A 21,927-nucleotide genomic window follows, 5' to 3' on the forward strand; every position below is an offset into this window, starting at 1 on the left:
TCCATAACCAGGCCCCCTCCCTGGTCCCAGCCACCATCTCCTCTCTCATGGACCTCCTCAGAAGCCTCCTACATGGTCCCCTGCCTCCTAATCAACAGGTCACACTTTTAACGTGCAGAGTGGATCATGAACCTACAGAAAATGCTCCAGAATGGACTTCAAAGTTCTTAACCTGAATTTCATGACCCTGTGGGACTAGCCCTGCCTATCATCAAGTCCCCCTCTCCACCCAACTTGTTCTGGTCTTGGAATGTTTCCACTCTTCTCAGGGCTAATGTCTACTCTTCTTCTGTTCTGCCAGGGCAACAGCAAGAGCCAGAGCCAGAGAGCATTTGGAGAAATGTCCTCAGCCCTGGGAGCAGCCCCCATGGCATGTGGGCATACTCACTGACCCTGGGGTCTCCAGGACCCCCTGGGAGTACAGCCATCCAAGCACCCAAGGTCAACTACCCACCTGAGGCAGTGGTGAGCAAGTGGTTCTGTCTACATCTTTGAACCAATCTCTCCTTGGGCAGAAAAAAATCCTTAGAAGCTTTATAGGATCCCTTCTGGGACCCCAGCAGAGGCTCCTCACAGGAAAGTGTGTTCTAAATGGCTATTTTGCTGTTATATACCTTCATGGATTTGAAGTGACACTTTAAAATCTCAGCCACTTAGGTAGAAACTAAAATGAAAACCTGTGACTGTGAGATTTTTGAACGGCAGCCAGCATCATACAACTGTGAAATAAAATGGGGGAAGGAGCCAAAAGAAAGAAGGTAAAAAGAGAACAAATAGTTTTAGGGAATGGGACATAAGGTCTATTTGAATTGAAAATACTAAAAATATCAAAACCACAATTCAATACCAATTTAGGATGGCTGTTATTCAAAAGAAAAGAAAGAGAAAAAAAGCAAGTGATGGTGAGAATGTGGAGAACTTAGGACCCTTGCACATTGCTGATGGGAATGTAAGATGGTGCACTGCTGTGGAAAATGGTTCATAGTTTCCCAAAAGGCTAAACATAGAGTTACCTTATGACCCAGCAGTTCTGCCTCTGGGTATATACATGAAAGACTCAGAAGCAGGAACTCTGGGAGATACTTGTACACCTGTGTTCATAGCAGCTGTATGCACAATAACCAAAAGGTGGAATCACCCCACATTGTCCATTGACAGAAAGAAGGATAAACAAAATGTGGCTTATAAATACAGTGGAGTATTATTTAGTCTTTAAAAGGAAGGACATTCTGACACACACTCCAACACAGATGAACCCTGAGGGCATTATGCTGAGTGAAAAAGCCAGTCACAGAGGGACAAGTACTGCACGATTCCATTTACATGAGGTCCCTGGAGTAGTCATATGCAGAGACAGAAGGTAGAATGGTGTTTGGCAGGGGCTTGTGGGAGGGAGGAATGGGCAGCCACACACATAAATGGTTAAAGTGATACATTTTGTTAAGTGTATCTTACCACAATAACATATTATTAAAAAAAATTCCTAAAAACAAACTGGTCAGTTCAGGGTTGTGACAACCTTCCTACCTGGGCTCTGCGGGGTGAGGCAGGCAGTCTGGGTTGCTTGTTGGATTTAGTGTCTCTGCCCTCCTAGAGCCTTGGTCTGCCAGGTTGCAGGGGTGAAGGAGGAGCAAGGCTTGGAGCTGAGTGTCTGCTGCACCCTGTGAGACAGCCGGGCACCCAGGGCACAGCCCACTCATCCAACCCAGCCACTTGGCAGGCTCCTCCCTCCGGGGTGATGGGCTGCCAGGGGGTGGGGTGGGAAGGGGGGTATCTCTAGCCACAGACACTCTCCAAGCCATTGCTGGGTCTTACAACTTTAATAAAATAGCATCAGTAGTAAAATCATTTCACCTTCCGTTTTGAGCAGTAATTTTTAAATGACAGGCCTGGAATAGTGAAAGTAAGTATGTCATAAAAGCACCTTTGCACAAAAAGGGCAGAGGGAGGGGGGAATGTGTATTGCAATAAAAATGTTAGCACCAGGTCAGGTCATTCCCTTGGTTTATATAACCCTCTCCACAGTAATTTTGAATGATGAGTGCAGCACCAATTTCCAATCAAAAAGCTCCACTCAGCCTCACTAAAGCACTTAGAAGTGCCCCAAAATGGTAATCATTTGTGTATCGATTTGGGGGGAGAATCAATCCAACTCAGTGCACCTCACTAAATTATTAATGGGGCAAAGCACATCAGAACCCCGAGGTGGGTTAACAGATAAGGTTTGTTCTTTAACCCTGTTGCTGCCACAAGAAGGAAGGTCGCAGGTTGAGAGAGCCTGAGTCCGGAGGCTGTGTATGATCTGGGAAACCCACGGCTGGAGGGACGGATTTGGGAAGCCACTGGGACAAGCCTTCACATCCCCAGCAGTGCCTCCTTCTTGATCAAGGCGGATCAGAAAGGGGAGGACAAGCTCATTTCCAGCACATGAGAGAGATGAAAGCAGCAAGGGTTCCAGGTGGCTCCTCTTCCCCTTAGAACCGCCAGGACCCCCTGGAGGCACGCAGCAGAGGAGGGCCAGGGCTCAGAGGCCCCTCCTCCATCCCAGTGGACAGCAAACCTTTATTATGGACTTAATGGTTGTATGTAAATCGACTCATTTTTATTTCATGTAAGTATTTCCACTTCAAAAGGAAATTTCATACCATCGCATGGAAAGTAAACTCAGTTCAGTAGGGGTAAGACCAAAGCACAACATCATGCGTTTTGTTGCCTGCATCCCTGTTTCTGTCTTTCTCTGTCTCTGTGTCTGTCTCTGTCTGCCTGTCTGTCTCTCTCCATTACTCTCCAGCAGGGAGATTAAGGAAGTATTCTAGAGCATTTAGGACACATGAGCATCAAATGGAGACTTTCTCTTCAACTGAATGAGAAGCATTGGAGGAGAACTGAAGAGAGGATGATACCCTCGCACTGTGGCTCAGTGGTACTTACTGCAAGATGTGACAATTCTGATCCAGACGGTCCCAATCCCCCTGGAAGTCACCCCAAGCATTCCACACACAGGAAAACTGGCCTGATTAAGCACAGCAACTCTGGAGTCAGTGGGAGATTCAACCCAGCTCCCCAGCTCACTCCTCATGTGAGCATTTCTTAACTTTTATGAGCCTTAGCTTCCTTTTCTATAAATAGGGGCATGACAGTACCTGGTTCCCAAGGTCAGGGTAAGAACTAAAACCATGAATCCCTGTAAGGCACTTACAGCAGTGCCTGGCACAGAGTAAGCACTTGGTAAATACTAGACATTATCCAACTGCCCCCTCTGGGAAAACTCCTATGCAGTCCTTGGAACCCAGGCCAGCTATCTTCTCAATGCCCCCACTGAAAGAGACAAACCTCCCTCCCGCCTCAATCCTCCTTCTGTGCTTGAAGAGTCTTCGGGGGCTGCACGTATCATCCTCTTGCAATTCACAGGCTGGTTTTCATGATTGTCCATGTCCTTAAGCCATTAGCTCCATCCCCATCATCCAGGGCAGCTCAGCTCACACTTGCAGTAGATGAGCTGAAGTGGGTGACAGCAGGGCTCAGTCTGCTTACGGAAACACTGCTCTTCCCTCATGTCACTGAGCTCTCATTCCTTAAGTCCCAGCCTGCAGGGAAGGGGCCCCACACTGCATCCCTTGGAATCAGGCATCGCTTCCAGGGAATCCTGCTCATCTCGATCTCCCTCCCTAGCCTAGCCTGAGTTCTGTGCTCATACTTTCTCTTTTTTTATACTTTTACCACCTGTGACCAATGTATCATACTGTTTAGTGTGTTGCAAACTTTTACATAATCATATCTCTTGTATCCACTGACAACTTGCTTTCTTTGCCCTATGTTACGTCTTCAAGACTTACCCACACTGATGTGTGCAGATCTAGTTTATCCACCCGGAAGCCATGAAGATGCTTCTCCTGGCTCGTGGCTGAACATGGCAGGGGAACTGACACCAGTCTACTGCTGCGGGACGTGAGGCTCCTCCAATGAGCAGCTTGGACTCAAGACGACGTGGCAGACTGGCCAAGACTTCCTGAAAAGGTCTGCATGCAAGCCTCTTCCCACCTGCTCCTCCTTCGCAGGGGTCATGTCTGCATCAGGCCTGGAGGCCGTCTCCCCTTTCTCGAGCTCCCTCCTCTTTATTGTTCAGGCATTTCCCCAGTAAATATATTGTAGATCTAATCTCATGTTACTGTCTGCTTCTCAAAGGACCCACATTAATACAATTCCTCTTAACTTTTTCTTCTTATTATGCTATTGTATACAGAATGCCACCCCTTACATATGCATTCCATACAGAGGGGCATTCAAACTGTTCTAGTGTTCTGCTTTGCAAGTAATGCTGACACATGGGATGGTTTCTGAGTCATGGGAGATGCCCAAATGGGCTTGTCCTCTTCGTTGGGCATTGTGGTGCACAATGGCCCCCAAAGATCCCAGCCTCCTGGCAGTCATGTGCCTATGTACTTCCCTCCCCTTGAGTGTGGGTGGAATCTAACGATTCTTTTCTATGATAGCCAAAGAAATGGATGTTGCTTCCAAGATTAGGTTACAAAATATCATGGCCTCTATCCTGGGCTACCCTGCCCCGCCCTCTCTCACTTGCACGCTTGCTCACTGTGAGGGAAGCCATGCAGTGAGCTGTCCCACAGACTGGCCCACATGACGACTGAGGGAGGCCTCCATCCAAAGCCATCCAGAACTGAATCCCACCCACAGTCACTGTGTGAGCTTGGAAGGGGGTCCTCTCCCAGTGGGACCTTCAGATGAGACTACAGCCCCTTGATTGAAACCTCATGACAGACTTTGTGTCAGAAGCGCCCAGCTAAACACATTCCTGGTTTACCATACACATTGGTTTTAAGCCACTAAGTTTTGCAGTAATTTGTCATGCAGCAGTAGATAACTAATACCATATCCAAATGCACTCTTAAACATCTGTCCAAGTCCCCCAGTCCCAGATCTTTCGATGGATCCTGGGCTCTGCCTCTGAGGAGGCGTGGCCATGATTTTCTTGTAATTACAGGCTCATTTTCATCTTCGCTCAGCCTCAGAGGCTGATGAGGACAGTACCATCACACATCTGGGCACACCTGCCAGATCTTGACCCCACAGTGCCCACAACTTTTCCTTCCTTCCTTCCTTCCTTCCTTCCTTCCTTCCTTCCTTCCTTCCTTCCTTCCATCCTCTTCCAAATATATTCCCCTCATCATGCACGAAGCAACATTTTTTAGGCTTAGTAATAGCTGCATTACTAAGTGGAGGCGAGGACCAGGACTCTGCTTAGAAACTGTCATGGGAGAATTGGGTCCTCCCATAATTCATGTGTTGAAGCCCTGACCCCAGCATCTCACAATGTGACTGTATTTGGAGGTAGAGTCTTTAAAGAGGTAATTAAGTTAGACTGAGGCCATTAGGATGGGCCCTAATCCAATCTGACCAGTGTCCTTAAAAGAAGAGGGAATTTGGACAGCGATGTGTGAGCACACAGAGATAAAGGCCACGTGAGGACACAGCGAGAAGGCAGCCATCGGCAAGCCCAGGAGAGAGACCTCAGGAGAAACAGAATCTGTCACCTCGATCTCAGATTTCCAGCCTCCAGAGTAAATAATAAACTTCTGTTGTCTAGGCCCTGGAGTCTGTGTTTGTTGTAGCAGCTCTAGCTGACCAATACGAGGACTAACAGAGCGGAGGCTCTGAAGCTGCAGGGGAGTGAGCACAACACTCTCAGGTGACGGGAAGGGCTCGGGAGAGAATGAAACATGGAGTCAGGACGGAGGGATCTCAGTGGCCTGGCAGGCAGGTACACCAGGCAGCCAAGGCCTGTACAGGTGGCCTTCAAACTGAAAAGCAAGTAACAAGGAGACAGTCAGGCAAAAGTTTGAAGGCAGAGGGAACAGCTTGTGAGAGGGCCCCAAGCTCTGGAAGGTAACTCCTGAGTGGACAGGCAGGGGTTAGGTGGTTCTCCCTTCCTGGGCCCATGCCTCAATTTCCTTTTGAAGATGTTCTGCCCCTGAGAGAACTGGAGAAGCCCAGAGGTCTATTAATCAACACTGTATCCTGCTCCCTGCAAGAATTGACATGCACATGACCAAGATCAGCCAATCACCATGTCCCTCAGGCCCTGGTCCTAGAGCAGGGAGGGCAGAGGTGGGAAACGGGGGCAGAAAGTGGTGGGGGACTAGGGGACTAGAAGTTTGGCACTGATCTTTGGGACCCCACTTTGTTCTGCCAGAGCTTTGGTGCCCAGCTTTGCTGCTGTGGGTTCCATGAACCATCCTTCTCTTCTCCCTGGCAAATTCCCCCGGTGATTAGGATAACCGGTGAGGCCTGCTGTGGGTCGGAGCAGTCTGCAGTGGCTGAGACTGAAGTTCTACCTGGTCATGTGGCAGGGCCTATGTCCAGAGTCTGTCCCCTCAGCCACTCTCGTGGGGCAATTTGAGGTGAGGATAGAAGGGGTAAGGGATGGGGAACAAGAATTAGACATTTGTTTTTAAGGGAAAGTTCAACAAATGGAAACACCTGAGTGAGGGCTTGGGGGTAGGCTCCAAGTCTACATAATCACATTTTAAAATCTTAAGCAGAAACAGACGTATTCAAGCAATCCACAGCTCATTGGCTAGCCAAGTTAAGTTCGTAGAATATAAAAGTAATGTAGGCTCATTGTAAATAAAACAAAGACCAACCATACAGAGAATAACACTGTTATTTTGGCAAATATCTTTTCAGCTACTTTTTAAAAAAAATTTCTTGTGGTAAAATATACATAAAGTTTACCATTTTGACCATTTTTAAGTACAATTCGGTGTCATTAAGTATATTCAGGCTGTTGTGCAACCATTACCACAATCCATCTCCAGAACTTTTTCACCTTTCCACCCTGAAATCTTGTACCCATTGAACACTAATTCCCTATTCCCTTTTCCCCGTAGCCCCTGGAAACCACTCTTCTACTTTCTGTCTCTATGAATTTGACTCTTCTAATATCTCATGTAAGAGTCATCATAGAGAATTCATTCTTTTGTGGCCAGTCAGACTACTTGTTAAAATGCAAACATACAGATGGTTTTTTACATAAATGCAATCACAGTAAGCACAGCTTTGTAACTTTGTGCCCACAGGACATCAACAGCATGACTCCACATTCACAAATGAGGCCCTGCACCCTCCTTCTCAGCAGCTGCCCCACACTCCTTAGAGAACCATACATGTCATTCATCTAACCTATCCCTGTTGGCGGACATTAGGTTGTTTCTAGTCTCCCTCCTGAACAATCTTCAGTAAATGACAGGTGTCTTCCTCACAAGGGATCTAATCAGATCTTCAAGATGAGTGCCTTACAGGTACAGTTTCTGAACCAAAGGAAGCAGTTTAAACACAGGCACATTGCCAGATCACACCTAGAAAGTGGGATATAAAAAGTATTCATTTTCTCAGCAACTCAGAGGATTATCATCAACCTTTATATAATACTTTCTTATGTGGCTGGAGGAAAAACATCCATCCCATTGCTTCAATTTGCATTTATGCAATTGAACATCTTTTCATATGTTTATTGTCTATTTGCCTTTCTTCCTCTGTGAATTGCCTATTCCTCCTTTTTGCAATATTTTCAAGGAAAAAAAGTATTCAGAAGTAGAGAAGTATGTGTACTACCCTCAGGAACAAGACCAAATAAAACTGTGCCACTCTCGGAAGTGTACATTAGTCAACAGAATGAGCAAACTTTGAAATTCCTCCGTTAGCAGCTTTCCAGGATATTTTATGTTTTCAAGATGTGAATCATTAGCATCAGAGCAGCTGAAATAATCAGTGCCAAGAAGCTCATAGGTCCCTTCCAGCTCCTAAATCTCAGCTAACAAAGGAAAAAGCAAGTTATCTAGCACTGGCGATATAAATTTACGTTCTCTCAGGTAGCTGAAGCCAAGTTCAGCTTAACATCATCCCTGGGACCTAGTGAACTGTGTGCAGACAGGAGGTCACTGAGATCCTTGGGGTGGGCTTTCTTCCATTCGAACACCTACATTGTCAACAAAGGAATTTGTGCAAAACACAAGAGAGTAAAATTTTTCCTGGAGAACAAGCATCTGAAATGTCCATCCCAAAACTGTTTATTTAAATAACATTCTGTGCCACTTGGGCAAACTGAGGGATAATGTTCTTTTCATTTTCTTTTGTTTTTATTTTATTTCTATAAAGAGAGCAAAATAACTCCAATTTCCTTAATTTTGTCAGCAAGCGTAAAAGTAGAATTTGATTCAATCCAAAGCACGGCCACAGGTAGCCATGAAAGAGCCAAGTTTGGAAGGCAGGGAGAACCACTGTGCACATGAGGTGTAACAATAGTGACAGTGACAGCAACAGTAATAGTATCTCTCAACAGAATTATAACACCTTCAAGCGACAAGGTCTTTTCCTGCTCCTGGGGAGGCAAAAATCCCCAAACATGATTCCCATTGTCACTGCTACTCTTCGATATTTCTCAGCCCCAGATTCAGATGATGTCAGGCGAGTCTTGGTACCCTCCTTATGACACCACTGTCTGGGCTGTCCTTTGAGCACCCTCTCCACGCAAGGTCCCTGCATGCAGTAGGTGAGAGAGGATTGCCTTCACATGATGAAAGATGAGCGTGAGAGCAGCGTGCCTTGGCTCAGCCACAGGGGCCCACCACTTATACTCCGGAGGAGAAGGCCAGTTGAGGAACAGTACAGGTGATGTGGAAAAGCTCTCCTCTCTAGAAGAAAACATAAATGTCCAAGGAGACACATGGGAGCATTAGAACACTTTCAGCTGCAAGTGACAGAAATCCAGCTCAACTCTTCCAAAGGGATTCTGGGAGTGTGGCCCATAGCTCAGGACAGGAATGCAGTAGCCCAGGACATTTAAAGCCAAAGCCCTTTTGATGTCTCGTCCCAGCCTCCTCCCTACCTTTCCAGAGGTAACCACTGAAATGAATTTAATATCGACCCTTCTGACCCTAAAAATACTTTTTATGTACATATATGTGTACCCATAGAAATTATGGTATTCATATTTGAGTTTTTTTGGTTTTTTTTAAGCATAAATAACCACTGTCACATTGATGTATTTTCCTTCTTCTGTTTTTTTCCACTCAGCAATTGAGATTTTCAAGGGTCCCTTCAGAAGCGAGAAGACACTGTGTGCCTCGCCCACACAGCCCTTCCTCCCTTCTTTCTGGTAACAGCATCTCTAGTTGTCTTTGGACCCTCAACACCCTCATGCTCAGCCCCAGGGTGAGTGGAGCTGATCAGCACCCCAGCCCCCCACCCCCAGCTGAGTCTCAGGTGCCGGTCTGTGATCCAGACCTAAGCCAAATATTGCATCATTTATATTCCTTCCCCTGGTCTCGAGATCAAGTCCAGGAAGGATCTGAGCCCAGCTCTGGCTCACAAGGCTCAGTCCAAGATTTCAGAGTCTGGCGATCTCTGTGTACCCTGAGCTGGTGGGGCATCAGGATGCCAGTCTGGAGAGCCTGGCAGCAACTGCCCTCCTGCCTGACAGGAGGAAGCCCAAGGACACAGAGCCAAGGGGTGGAGATTGAGTGGGTGCTGAGGGCATTGCTGGAGACCCTGGAGCCACCCCAACCCAAAGCCAGTGCCACCCTGGGACTTTGCAGTATCAGGAACTAATGAAGGCCCCTTTCTCTTCAGTTGAAGGAGTCCTGAGGATCACACAGACCCAAGTGGCAGTGGCAGAGCCAGGGACCAGGCGGATGTTGCAGGTCACCCATTCCCACCCAAAAGGTCCTGCGACCTGCCCCAGAGACAAGCCCATCATGTGCCTTGACACCCTTTCATTCCATTGGAGCCACCTCCAAAGGGCACTAAGGAAAATGCCAGGGAACACAACCCAGCCAGAAGCACTTGATTTGTTTACACTCACTTTATCTGTCAGAATCCCCTGGCCTCTTTGTCACGGACTGGTACCTGCATTTGCACGTTCTGTTGCCTCATGTTGCATGTTTAATGTATTGGCAATAGAAGTAGTTTTAAAGAATTGTGCTACCATTTAAAAATTGTTACAAAAATTAGAGAGTAAAAGATGCAACAACAGATATATATTTGCAATATACATACACATGGTGGTGGTGGTGGTGAATATAAAATCCAGTATTACCTCAGAATTACTGGGAGAAATGATGACACCTGCTTTTGTGGCTAATCGATTACTACAAGAGAATTACATATGTGTTCATTTTAGAGTGTAAGGAATAAGGACCATAATCATAATTGCGGATCTCTTCACTTGTTTGCCTCCAATTTTATTGCGAAATGCTGTTGACCTACAATAAATTATTGGCTCAGTAATGGTATTTTATAAACTTAGAAAATGTGGTCTAGAAATATTTGTTTGATGAAATGGGTTTATATAACTATATTTCTGTACTATAAGTTACTGTGAGTCAAACAAAATTCTTTTACTATCGTGCATTTAAAAAGAGCTTTGAGATTCACTGAAAGAGAGAAATCAGGGGTGCACATCCCATTGAAAATCTGATTGGCCTGGTCAAGTCCAGGGCTTGAGTAACAAGTGTAGATTTACTGAAAGTCCCTTGCTTGGCAGCCATCCCAGGTGCCCACCCCCTGCCCCGAGAGCAGCCTTAGCTATGCCCTTGGGGCTAACCCACAGAAGCTTCACAGAGGCCTTCACCAGCAGACTCGCTCCCTAGAGTATTCATCAGCCCCCAGAACTCACCTTAAAGCAAGGTTCCTAAGTTCCTTTATGCAACTCCATCCCCAACACGCACAGATATACCAGATAATCTGGCACACGCAGCAGAGTAAACACAGCTACTGGCTGACTTGGTATGATTTCATTTTTTAAAATAATTGATTGTAACAGAAAGGAGCCACTTTCTGTTTAGAGGGAAGCAATAGAGTGACACAGAGCAGTGAGGACCCAAACCGTGAAGGCTGGAAAGCAGTCCATGCTAATTCCCACGCCTGCCCTTCACTCACCATCCTACTGACCTGCCAGCCTGAATCTGTCCCCTGGACCTTCTAACCTCATGAGAACACAGTAAGCCATCCTACACCTAGTAAATTTTGATGAGTTTTTTTGTATTAAAGTATAATTCAATTAATTGCAAGAAATAAAATGTGGTTTGAAATGTTTCCTGTTTAAATTAGCCTATTAATTAATTATAAGAAATAAAATGTGGTATGGAATATTTTCTCTTTCCACATTAACCTATTAAATTAAATTAAATCTCACAATTATCATTTGCACAAGTATATTCAACATTACAGTTTGACTTAAAAAAATAACCACACAGGAGTGGGGTGAAGGAAATGGACGACTGGTTTGGTCTCCCCCAGCTGAGACCCCCTTCCAAGCCCTTCCCTGGCAGGAAGGTGGCGCTCTTCCTGAGAGGCTGTTGGAAGGTTCTTCCTCAAGGCTGAGGCCACCCTTCCAGACAAACATTAAATGTGAAACCCTTCCAAGGAAGCAGCGAACAGAGTAGCACATCTCTGCCCTCCTAGCCCAGCTGCCTGTCTGGAATCTCAGAGGCTGGAATTGCACAGGAGGTAGAAATAGGGGATGATGGTACAGCCCACGGAGTTAAATCGGCGTAGATCTGGAGGGGTGGGGCAGATTAGGGTGAAGCTCCGTATTCCTGTCAACATAGCTTTGATTGTTTTAATATTTTAATTCAGATTAGCTTTCATTCAGTGAAATGCATAGATCTTAAGTGTACAATTAAATGAGTTTTGATAAATACATAGCCACATACCAAGATAAAGAGCATTTCCATCACCCCAAAAAGTTCTTTAGTGCCCCTTCTCAGTCAGTTTCTCTACCACATAAGCAACAATCTACCTGCTATCACTATAGATTAATCGGCATTTTCTCAAATTTCATATAAATGGAATAATAAACTGTACTGTGGTACTCTGCACAGCATGGGATTTTATCCACATTGGTTTAAATATATCAAAAGTATAATCTTTTTTATTGCATGTAGAAGCCCATTGTCTGGATATGCCACAGTTTATCTATCTCTTATGATGGATACCTAGGCTGATTCCAGTTTTTGCTATTGTATTTAGAGCATCTGTGAATATTTGTGTACAAGTCTTTTGGTGGATATTGTTTTCATATCTTTTTGGATAAATAATAAAGAATAGGATTATTGATAACCTGGCTTTTCAAATTTTAATAAAATGAGGTCATTCCTACTGTTCTGTTAAACCCACTGGGCCCCCTTCCTCTGCTTAAAATTATTTTGTTACTTATATGTATTGCTGATTTCTTTTTCCAGTTGGTAACTTATCTTTTTTCTTTCCTTAAGACTAAGTTGATCATTCAGTGTCCCAATTTGTACAACTTAGAATCTGCCAAAATAATCTAACAAACTACTGGCAATAATAAGAGTCAGAGAAAAGGGCTACTTTAAAGGGCCACATCCAAACATCAAAGGCATTCCTACACAGTAGGAGTGTAGGACTTAAACAATAATAGGAAAATTATCCCATTCACCATGCCTAGAAATAAACCCAGCAAGAAAGATACCAGGCCAAGATTAAGCATACTATAAGCTGACCAAAGGACTTGAAAGATGATGTAAATAAATGAAAGGATAAAAGGTTATAACAAAGGTAAAAGGCAAATGACACTCTGAGAGATAATAGTGATTACATCTATTAAAGGCAAAGGATCCTTATCTAATATAAATTCCACCTACAAATCAATAACAAAAGCAAACAACTGACATACTAAACAAAGCCTATGAACAAGCAATTCACAGAAGGAATACAGTCAATAAACATAGAAAGATGCCCAACTCCTTGTGTAAACAAGGGAAATATGAATTAAAACAACAATGAGATGGCATTTTACAAAACTGTTCCTGATATTGGCAGGCTCCAGTGCAGGCAGGGTGTGGAGGAGTGAGTACTCCAGGACAGTTTAGGAGGAGGGAAAAATCAGTGTGGCCTGTATGTGCTCCACTCAGTAATTGCCTTTCAACTTTGTCTTAGAAACTAACTCACGTGCAGAAAGAAACCTGTGTGTGAGGGGCGTGCGATCCCAGAAGCTTTGCCGTTGTGGTGAGACTCAGAGACAACTCCACATCACCACAATGTCCACCAACAAGGGAGGGCCTCTCTGATTCATGCAGTAGCCACAGCCAAGCCAGGAACAGTGAAGAACAGTTAAGTGAGAATACAGGGAATCTAGAAGCATCCACCTGGAAAGACTTCCAAGATGAACATACTGGTCATTTACGTCAAAAACACATGCACAGGAGACTTATCCCAGGAATGCAAGGTTGGTTTTAACATCTAAAAATGAATTCATGAAATACACATATCAGAAGAATAAAAAACAAAACCCACATAATTATATCAACAGATGGAGAGGAAGCATTTGACAAAATCCAGTGGCCTTTCATGATAAACACACTCAACAAACTAGGAAAAGAAGGGAACTTCAACCTAATAAAAGGCACCTTTGAAAAATCAACAGCTGACATCATACTTAATGGTGAAAGACTGGATGCTTTGCCCCTAACATCAGGAAAAAGACAAGGATGTATGCCTTCACCAGTTCTATTCAATATTGTCCTGGAGGTTCTAGCCAAAGTAATTAGGCACAAAAATGAAATGAAAGACATTCAGAATGGAAAAAAAAAAAAGAAGTAAAACTATTCACAGAACAATGATTTGTATATAGAAAATCATAAGGAATTCACTAAAAAACTATTAGAACTAATAGTTCAGCAAGTACACCGGATATAAAATTAAGATACAAAATCAATTTACATTTGCAATGAACAATCTGAAAACACAATTAAGAAAATAATTCCATTTACAGTAACATTAAAAAGAAGAAAAAACTTCAGAATAAACTTAACAAAAGAAGTGCAAAACTTACACTCTGAAAACTAAAATAACATTGTTGAAAGAAATTAAAGAGGACCTGAATAAAGGGAAATACGCCGCACATTCATGAATTGGAAGACTTACTATAGTTACAGTGACAATACTTCTCAAAAGGATGTACATATTCAAAGCAATACCTATCAAAATCCCAGCTGGCTTCTTTGCAGAAATTAACAAACATTCTAAAATTCCTATGTAAATTCAAAGGACCCAGAATAGCCAAAACAATCTTGAAGAGTAGTTGGAGGACTACTTCCTACAAATTCAACTTCCTACAAAGCTGCAGTTATCAAGACAGTGTGGTACTGCCATAAAGATAAATCAATGGAATAGGACCGAGAATCCAGAAATACGCCCTCATATTTATGGTCAATTGATTTTCAGCAAATGGTGCTGAGACAACTGGATATCCACATGCAAAAGACTGAAGTTACATACTTACTTCACATCATATATAAAATTAACTCAAAATGGATCAGAGACTGAAATGTAAAAGCTAAAATTTAAATACCTTTAGGAGAAAACATAAATGTAAATCTTTGTGATCTTGGATTCAGCAATGGAATCTTAGATATGACACCAAAAAGCAAAATAGACAAAAGAAAAAATAAATTAGACTTGGTCAAAATTATAATTTTTGCACTTCAAATGACAGAATGAAGAAAGTGAAGAAAAATCTCACAGACTGGGAGGAAATAATTGCAAATCAGGTATCTGATAAGAGACTCATACTTGGAATAGATAAAGAATTATTACAGTACAGTAATAAAAAGACAACCCAGTTCTTTAAATGGGCAACAGGTCTGAATAGACATATCTGCAAAGAAGATATACAAATAGCCAGTAAGCACATGAAAGATATCCAACATTATTAGTCATCAGAAAATTGCAAATCAAAATCACAGTGAGATACCACTTCATGCTTAGTAAGATGGCTATAATAAAAATGACAGACATAACACAAGTGTTGTCAAGGATGTGGAGAAATTAAAACTCTCATGGTTAAAGCGTATGAGGCTTTTTTTGGCGGGGATGGGTGGTGATGGTTAATATTATGTGCCAACTTGGCTGGGCCACTGGGGTGCCCAGACTTTGATCAACATTATTCTGGATGTGTCTGGGAGGGTGTTTATGGATGAAGTTAACATTTGAATTGGTAGACTGGGTAAAGCATAGTGGTCTCCTTAATGTGGGTGGGCCTTGTCCAGTCAGTTGAAGACCTAAATAGAACAGTAATTCCTGATGTAGCACTTTCTCTATGTGACCTATGGGTGAAAATAACTCGCTCAGGCTTTAGGGCAACCAAATGAGGTATTTATGGTTATTATCCCCATTTTACATGTGCAGAAACTGAGTTACAGGGAAGTTGAGAAATGTACCCATTGTTTATCGCTGGCATCAAATACTGCTTTTGGCCATAAATACAAACAGCTAGTATAGGTGAAACAGCTTGATTCCAGAGTCTGTGTTCTTACCCATAACACTATACTGCTTCTCATATATTTTGGTCTATGTATTTCCTATTTGAATTTTCATTAATGAGGATTTATTGATATGACTGTATAATTTTAAAACTTTATTTAAACCCTAATTCTGTGATATAATCAAGGTAATTCACTCAACATTATCAAAGGAGTCCTCAACCAATGAAAATGGAGCTGTCATCATATTTCACTCCATTAGCCACCATAATTCAAAGAAGTCCCATCGAGGGGAATCCATGCAACCCACACACATACCACCCTGATACTCCCATTGATCCTGTGTCTCTTAGAACCCTTCAAGACCCCAAAAGCTTTTGCATTAAAACAGTGGTTCTCAATCTTTTTGATCTTGCAGTCTCTTTGCACTCTTAAAAATTATTGAGCATCCCAAATAGGCTTTGTTTATTTGGAATGTATCTATCAATATTTAAGACACTAGATTTAAAACTGAGAAAAATGTACAAGTATTCATTCATTTCAACATAATAATAAACTTGTTACATGTTTCCATAAATAACAAGTTTATGAAACTATTTACAAAATAAATCAAATCTTAGTGAGAAGGATGGCATTGTTTCACAATTTTGGAAATCTCTCTTATTTTGGGTTTAACAGAAGGCTGCTGGATTAGTACATCTACTCTTGCATTCAGTCTGTTGTGAGATGTTATTTTGCTTCAAGTAGAAGAAAATTTGTCCTCACACAGATATGTAGTTGAGAAAGAGAGGAGTATTTTAATAGCCTTTTCCAGAAAAGTGTGGCTAGTATTCTTTCATACTACACCAAAAATGAATAAATGGCAGTGCAGAATCTGAACCCATACTGATGAACTTTTCATACTTTGTTACATTTAAATATTCTGGTATGCTTTGCTCTTTAAATGGGTCATTCGTTGGTCACTTGGAAAATAATGGCTCACTGAATTATGCATACCTTCCAGATGTTGACGTATCTCATTATACAATTGCAAAAAGATATATTCATTAATATAACGAATGTCGCACAGTTTCTAAATACTGGAAAGCTGTCAAGTGGCAGATACAACTTTTTCAAAATTATAATTTTCCCTTGGAAATTCAGATTTTGATCACTGGCAACAAGTACTGTCAGTTTTCTGTTTTCTTGAAGTGCCACACTGTATTCATTTTCCAAAAAATGTCTGTTAAATACCCAAGTCTGAATAAGCGTAGTTTGCCTGTCAGTTATTGTGTCAAAAAATGGTGTTCCATGAAAAACATGGCCATGTCAGCTGACAACTCAAGCTATCACACACGTACTTTTTCTCAAAATAACCATTGTACCTTAGTATTCGACGAAAGAGCCTTCTGCCTACTTCTCATTTCCTCAAACAAAATATCAAACAGGTTTGTATTCAAGTGTCAAGATTTAATAAAATTAATAATGTTTACTGCTTCATAAGGACATTTTTAAATGAAACTGGCTTTTTTTCTTTTCTGTGAAAGTGTGATCATGAAGAATAAATACAACACCTAGGGCCCTTTGGTGTCACTGCCTTGATTCCTGCTAAAAGGCAGCAGTTTTCCCACCATTGCTTTGCACATCAGTGCAAATGTAAACTCAGTTAGGAGACAACATAACGTCTTAGTATACTTAGGAAGATGGATTTGACCACCTGAAAGCATCTTGGGGACCTCTAGAGGACCATGAACCACATTTTGAGAACTGTTGCTTTACAGCATTTGAAAAGATGGGCTAGCTGTTCAAAAATCTCAAACTGAATAATCCAGTCACAATGATATGATCAGTTTTTAAAAGTCATGTGTCCACCAATGCCTATTATGTTCCAAGCACCGTTAGGTGCCAGGGGCTCAGAGGTAAATAGACATATGCTGCTCCCTACCCCTTGGGGCTTAAGTCTATTTGAAGAAACAGACAACAAAGAAGATGATTTCTGATTGTGAAAAGGTTGTAAAGGAAATAAGTAGGATGATGTACTGGAAGCTGACCTGGGGGAGGAAGAGACCCCTGTACAAAGCACTGTGAGGAGAGGCCTCCCAAAGTCGTCATACACTTAATGAAGGCCAGAGATGAGAAAGAACCATTTCAAGCACAGGGCACAGCAAATGCAAAGGCCTTGGGACAGGAATAGCATGGCATTTTTAAAGAACAGAAGGAGGGGTGCCTTTTAGCCTGGACCTATTTCTCATTTCTGGCTTTGCTCACCATACAGAGGTGCTCAACCAATCCAGTGGCTTCAAAATCATCTGCTGCATGCATGGCCAATGGCCGACAAATGCTTTTCTCCAGCTAACCCTCCCAAAGACCCAGACTTACACACCCAACCAACATGTGTCTATGGCTACCTAACAGGCAAATGCTCAAAACTAATGGTGTGTACCTCAAGCTAGCAGTAAAGATGCACCACAAAAACAAACAAACAAAAACCCAGCCCCGCAACGACTCAAGCCCTCTTACCAATAAACTCATCTCCGATTGGACTAAGAATGTTCCTATCACAACTGCATAGCCTCAGTGTATCCCTACAAGTGGCTTTGCATGTCAATCAAAATCAACCAAGCTGCAAAGGGCAGGAACTGAACCCCTAAAATAGAGAAAAAGCAGACAATAAACTCAGACTATGGGAGGGACAGAGAGAAGAGATGCTTCCTGGGGCAGGTGAATTTGACTATTAGGAGCATAGGCTAATACCATAACTGCAATTTCGGCAGCTCGTTCGGATTGTCCTGTTGCATCGACATGAATTTTGTTAAGTTTAACATGAATTCTTGGGTGGCTTTAATTCCAATGCCTCACTGCACTCCCTGAGATTCAGATGCAATTGCTCCGAGTCAGGCCCCAAACCGTATATTTGTACACCCCCGGAGATTAGCAGCCACGCCCCGGACCTTAAGGGTCAGCCTCACACATAGCCTCTGGTCCTCAGGAGAAGCCACCTCTAAACAGCACAGGGAGTCCCACCTGCTCGTTCCCCCGGTTGTTATCATACTTCCATCGGCCTGAGAATCACACTGGCCACATCTCGCTAGCGCCAGCGACTTCGGGCCTCACTTGGCCTCGCCAAGCCCACTCTTCAACTGTGCCGTGTGACACCGGCCACAGTTTGGAGGGAGGAGTCGGTCAGCAGGACTGGGGCGCTAGGCCAGGCGTCTTCGGCCGCTTCCCGGAAAAATGCAGAGCCCGGTTCGCCTCCCCAACGCAGCCGCGGGGCACATCCGTTCCTCGCTAACCCCGTGGGGTTTCTTCAACCTCCAAGAGGCCGCGGACATCACCCGCCCGCGTGTTTCTACAGCCCTTCGCGTACCAGAACAACGGGGAGCCCCGCGCCGCGCACAGGAGAGCCCTTCTGTGGTGTCCGCATAGAGGACACCCGGCATCTCGCTGGCGCGCGAGAGGCGTAGTCCGAGGAGGCCCATCACCCCAACTCCCTCTTCGCGGGCAGGAGCCTGGCTAAAATGGATCTTCAGGATCAGTCTTACACCCCCAAACTGAGGAGAAACTGGGGTAGGAGCGCGCTAGAGCAAAAGGGGGCTTGGGTAAAACTAGGTACACGCTCTGGTGAGGCACCGCTGGGATTCGAACCCAGGATCTCCTGTTTACTAGACAGGCGCTTTAACCAACTAAGCCACGGCGCCGCCCGCAAGAATACGGCCAGAATTTGTCCCTTATCAGCATTTATTCCATCCTCTGTGCACATGCGTACAAGTTATATCAGTGGCCAGCGCGTGCGTAGTGTGGGAACCGCCTTAGGGGTGATTGATCTGAGGCCACTGGCTGGAGGTAGAGGCCGGAAATTTGGGTGGTACACGGTGCGCGGAGCCAAAGTGGCCGGTCTTGGGGAAATGCTTGCCCAAAGGCCAGGCCTACTTCCCTGCAGAAGGGGCGCCCGGAAGGGCCCCACGCTGACCGGCGAGCCAACCCCCCGCCGCTCCAGTGCGGCCGGGCTGCCCGCTCCCCGGGCGTGCGGTCTGGGCGCATATCTCGCGGTGCCCATGCATCGGAGCCAGGGCACTGGCGGCCTGGACCGCACTCAGAGCATGGGGTCAATCGCCTTCCCCACCCTGGGATCATCCGACCGCCTGTCGAGACCATACCCATAGCTTCATCTGGGCTGCTTCTCCCGGGACCCTGGGCCGAGGAAGAGTCCTGGAGCCCATACCAGGCACTGAGGGATCCAGAGCTTCATGGGCCCAGGCCTGCTGGCCTTGGAGCGGCACCATCGCACATGGGAAGGTTTCTGCTGCCGGAGCACGGCAAGGTCCTCCCCATCCAGGCTTCTCACGTGCCCCTTTTGGGTCTCCTCACTGAGACACATCAGCCACTTAGTCCCAAACTTTTTAGAGGCCTCGATCAACAGCAAAACCAAGCATTGATAATCCGTTTGTTCCTGGACCTCCAAAGACCAGGTTCTTGAGTTTCAGTGTTTGGGAAATAAACACTGAACTCATATAAAAGCATACAGGCAGCGTTTATTAGAGATAGCTTGTATACAAGGGAGCGGACAAGAAAGAGGAATGTGAGCTCCTGCAACGAGTTGTGCATACATAGGGCTTACAAAAGGCAGTTCCAGAGGGTAAGGGGTTTGGGAAGGAATGGCATTGACGAATTATCTCATGATGCTATCTCCACTATGTGCTTTCTAGTAGTGCCCACTCCATGGTCAGCAGACATTGCTCCACTGACTTGCCCAAAATATGGTCAGGGCCTCCTTTTTGATGCTTCTGTTGGATAAGCTCAACATAAAAGAATTTTGTAAATTCTTCACTAAAGGTAATGATCTTAGTGAAAACAGGGACTGATTACTAATTCCTGGGAGTGTTTGTTCTAGCTTATAAAATATGGTCAATTTATTGTTAGTCATAAGGATGGTTAATGGAAATTCTTTGTTTTTAAAGTCATTCTAGTTTTTTCCTTTTAACCTTTAAGCCCCAAGACAGAAGTTCAGTTTTAAATGGAGTCCCTCTTGCTCTTTCCTATCCTGTTTCACATTCACCCAGCCACTCCTCTGCTGGCATCCACAGAAATGTCTCTACAAAAAAATGCATGCACAAGAAGGGTCCTGCCCATATTATTTGTAATGGCAAAAAACCTCTGAGAACCCATGTGCCCATACACTGTTGGTGTATGCAGCTCAGCCTTCCTCATCAGCAGTGGGGAAGAATACATCTATGCATGTCTTCTCTCACAGAGAAGAGAGACCTCTAGCCATAGGGCATGGAGTTTTGTCATGTTCATATATCGTTCACGTAAATCAATGGACAAATACTGAACAACCAGCTTGAGTCTGAGCAATCAGCAGGGTTGTGACCGAGGACAGCAGTATCAAGCACTGAACCTGCCCACATAATGACTACCAAGTTATGGTGCTCGTGGACAGAATTATTGGATGCCAGTCAACTGACACTAAATAGATCAGTCCTGTAATTAAGTTTTTAAAACAGGCCAAGGGGCATACTAATGATATTTGATGGAAATCATGTGAGCCATGCCCCGTGGCAAAGGGAGCCCTTCATGTTTGTTAATGAAAACCTTTGCTCTTTCTGTAGTAGTTGATTTATGTTGTACCATATGCTGTGGAAGCAGGAGACAGCAGTACATACACATGGGCCAGAGTGTGGGTCCAGAATGTATTCCAAAAATGAGACAGGATGAACACCAGGGAATTAAGTTTAGAAATAGCAAAAATGCTTCTAGGATTCACTTGCACACCTGTTTTCTAAATGAATCTAAATTTATTCTGCATAAAAATTAAAACCAAAGTGTTTGATCCCCAAGGGTGCTGTGGAGCTGAGGTGTCATGGTGGTGGGAACCCAGCCAGGGCTCAACACCTGCCCCAGTCTGACAGGCCCACCTGGCTAGGGAGGGACCCCAGAGAAAGGTCCCTGCAAAGCGCAGAAACCTACGTAGCAGGTGGCCTGTGCTCTGAAGGCCCCATGGCCATCAGTCAGCACTGCCTGGGCTGCACCATCTTGCTGGTGAATCCTCTCCTGATGATGAGGTCTCTGCTGACAAGTCTTTTGAATCCATTCGGCAGAACACACATTTGCTGACTGTTTCAGAAAAGACATCAGTTTCATAGGTGGAGAAAGGCCTGTCACATCCTTCACACTGACATGAAATATTTTAAAAGGGCAGAAAAGAGGTGGCGGTCAGAGGGGAACAAGGCAGGCAGTGTGAACCTTCCCACCTGATCCAACCACCTTGGACGGCCCAGGTCAGAGCTGCTCTCTTCTACCAGGTCTGCAATAACCCCACAGGGTGGAAATTGCAGGCCACTGAGAGCATGAGCACAGGCTTCTCCCTCTCTTCCCCCACACGAACTATGCTGGTACTGTCATATCACGGTCCCTGCCATGGGGGTTCAGGGGGACAGGACTGGTAAGCCACTTGGCAGTGGAGAGGCAGGGGGTAGGAGTCTATCCCATCCTCTGCTCTGTGCAGAGCAGGACTGTGGGGCTGAGACTGTCTCCTAACTCCCTGACATCCTGGGGACACCTAACTTAGAACCGTGAGAAACAAGTAGGCAAGATTCCTGAACACAGCAAGAATTTTTACTAGATAATGAAGGTGCTGAGCATCTTC

The 21,927-nt window shown here is 44.4% G+C and overlaps 1 protein-coding gene and 1 non-coding gene across 2 annotated transcripts in view; both read right to left on the reverse strand.

Moving 5' to 3' along the window:
* Nucleotides 1-18,905: 18,905 nt before the first annotated feature.
* Nucleotides 18,906-18,979, reverse strand: TRNAT-AGU (transfer RNA threonine (anticodon AGU)). The gene has a single exon. It is a non-coding gene; the product is annotated as a tRNA-Thr (tRNA).
* A 2,077-nt stretch (nt 18,980-21,056) lies between these two features.
* Nucleotides 21,057-21,927, reverse strand: part of WDR88 (WD repeat domain 88) — a 38,147-nt gene continuing 37,276 nt past the window's right edge. The window contains exon 13 of the mRNA XM_057492864.1: nt 21,057-21,453. Coding sequence (XP_057348847.1) covers nt 21,286-21,453 — 168 coding nt within the window. The 3' untranslated portion in view covers nt 21,057-21,285. The remainder of the gene's footprint in view (nt 21,454-21,927) is intronic.

Source organism: Manis pentadactyla, chromosome 15, assembly GCF_030020395.1.
Source record: "Manis pentadactyla isolate mManPen7 chromosome 15, mManPen7.hap1, whole genome shotgun sequence".
Classification (NCBI taxonomy): domain Eukaryota; kingdom Metazoa; phylum Chordata; class Mammalia; order Pholidota; family Manidae; genus Manis; species Manis pentadactyla.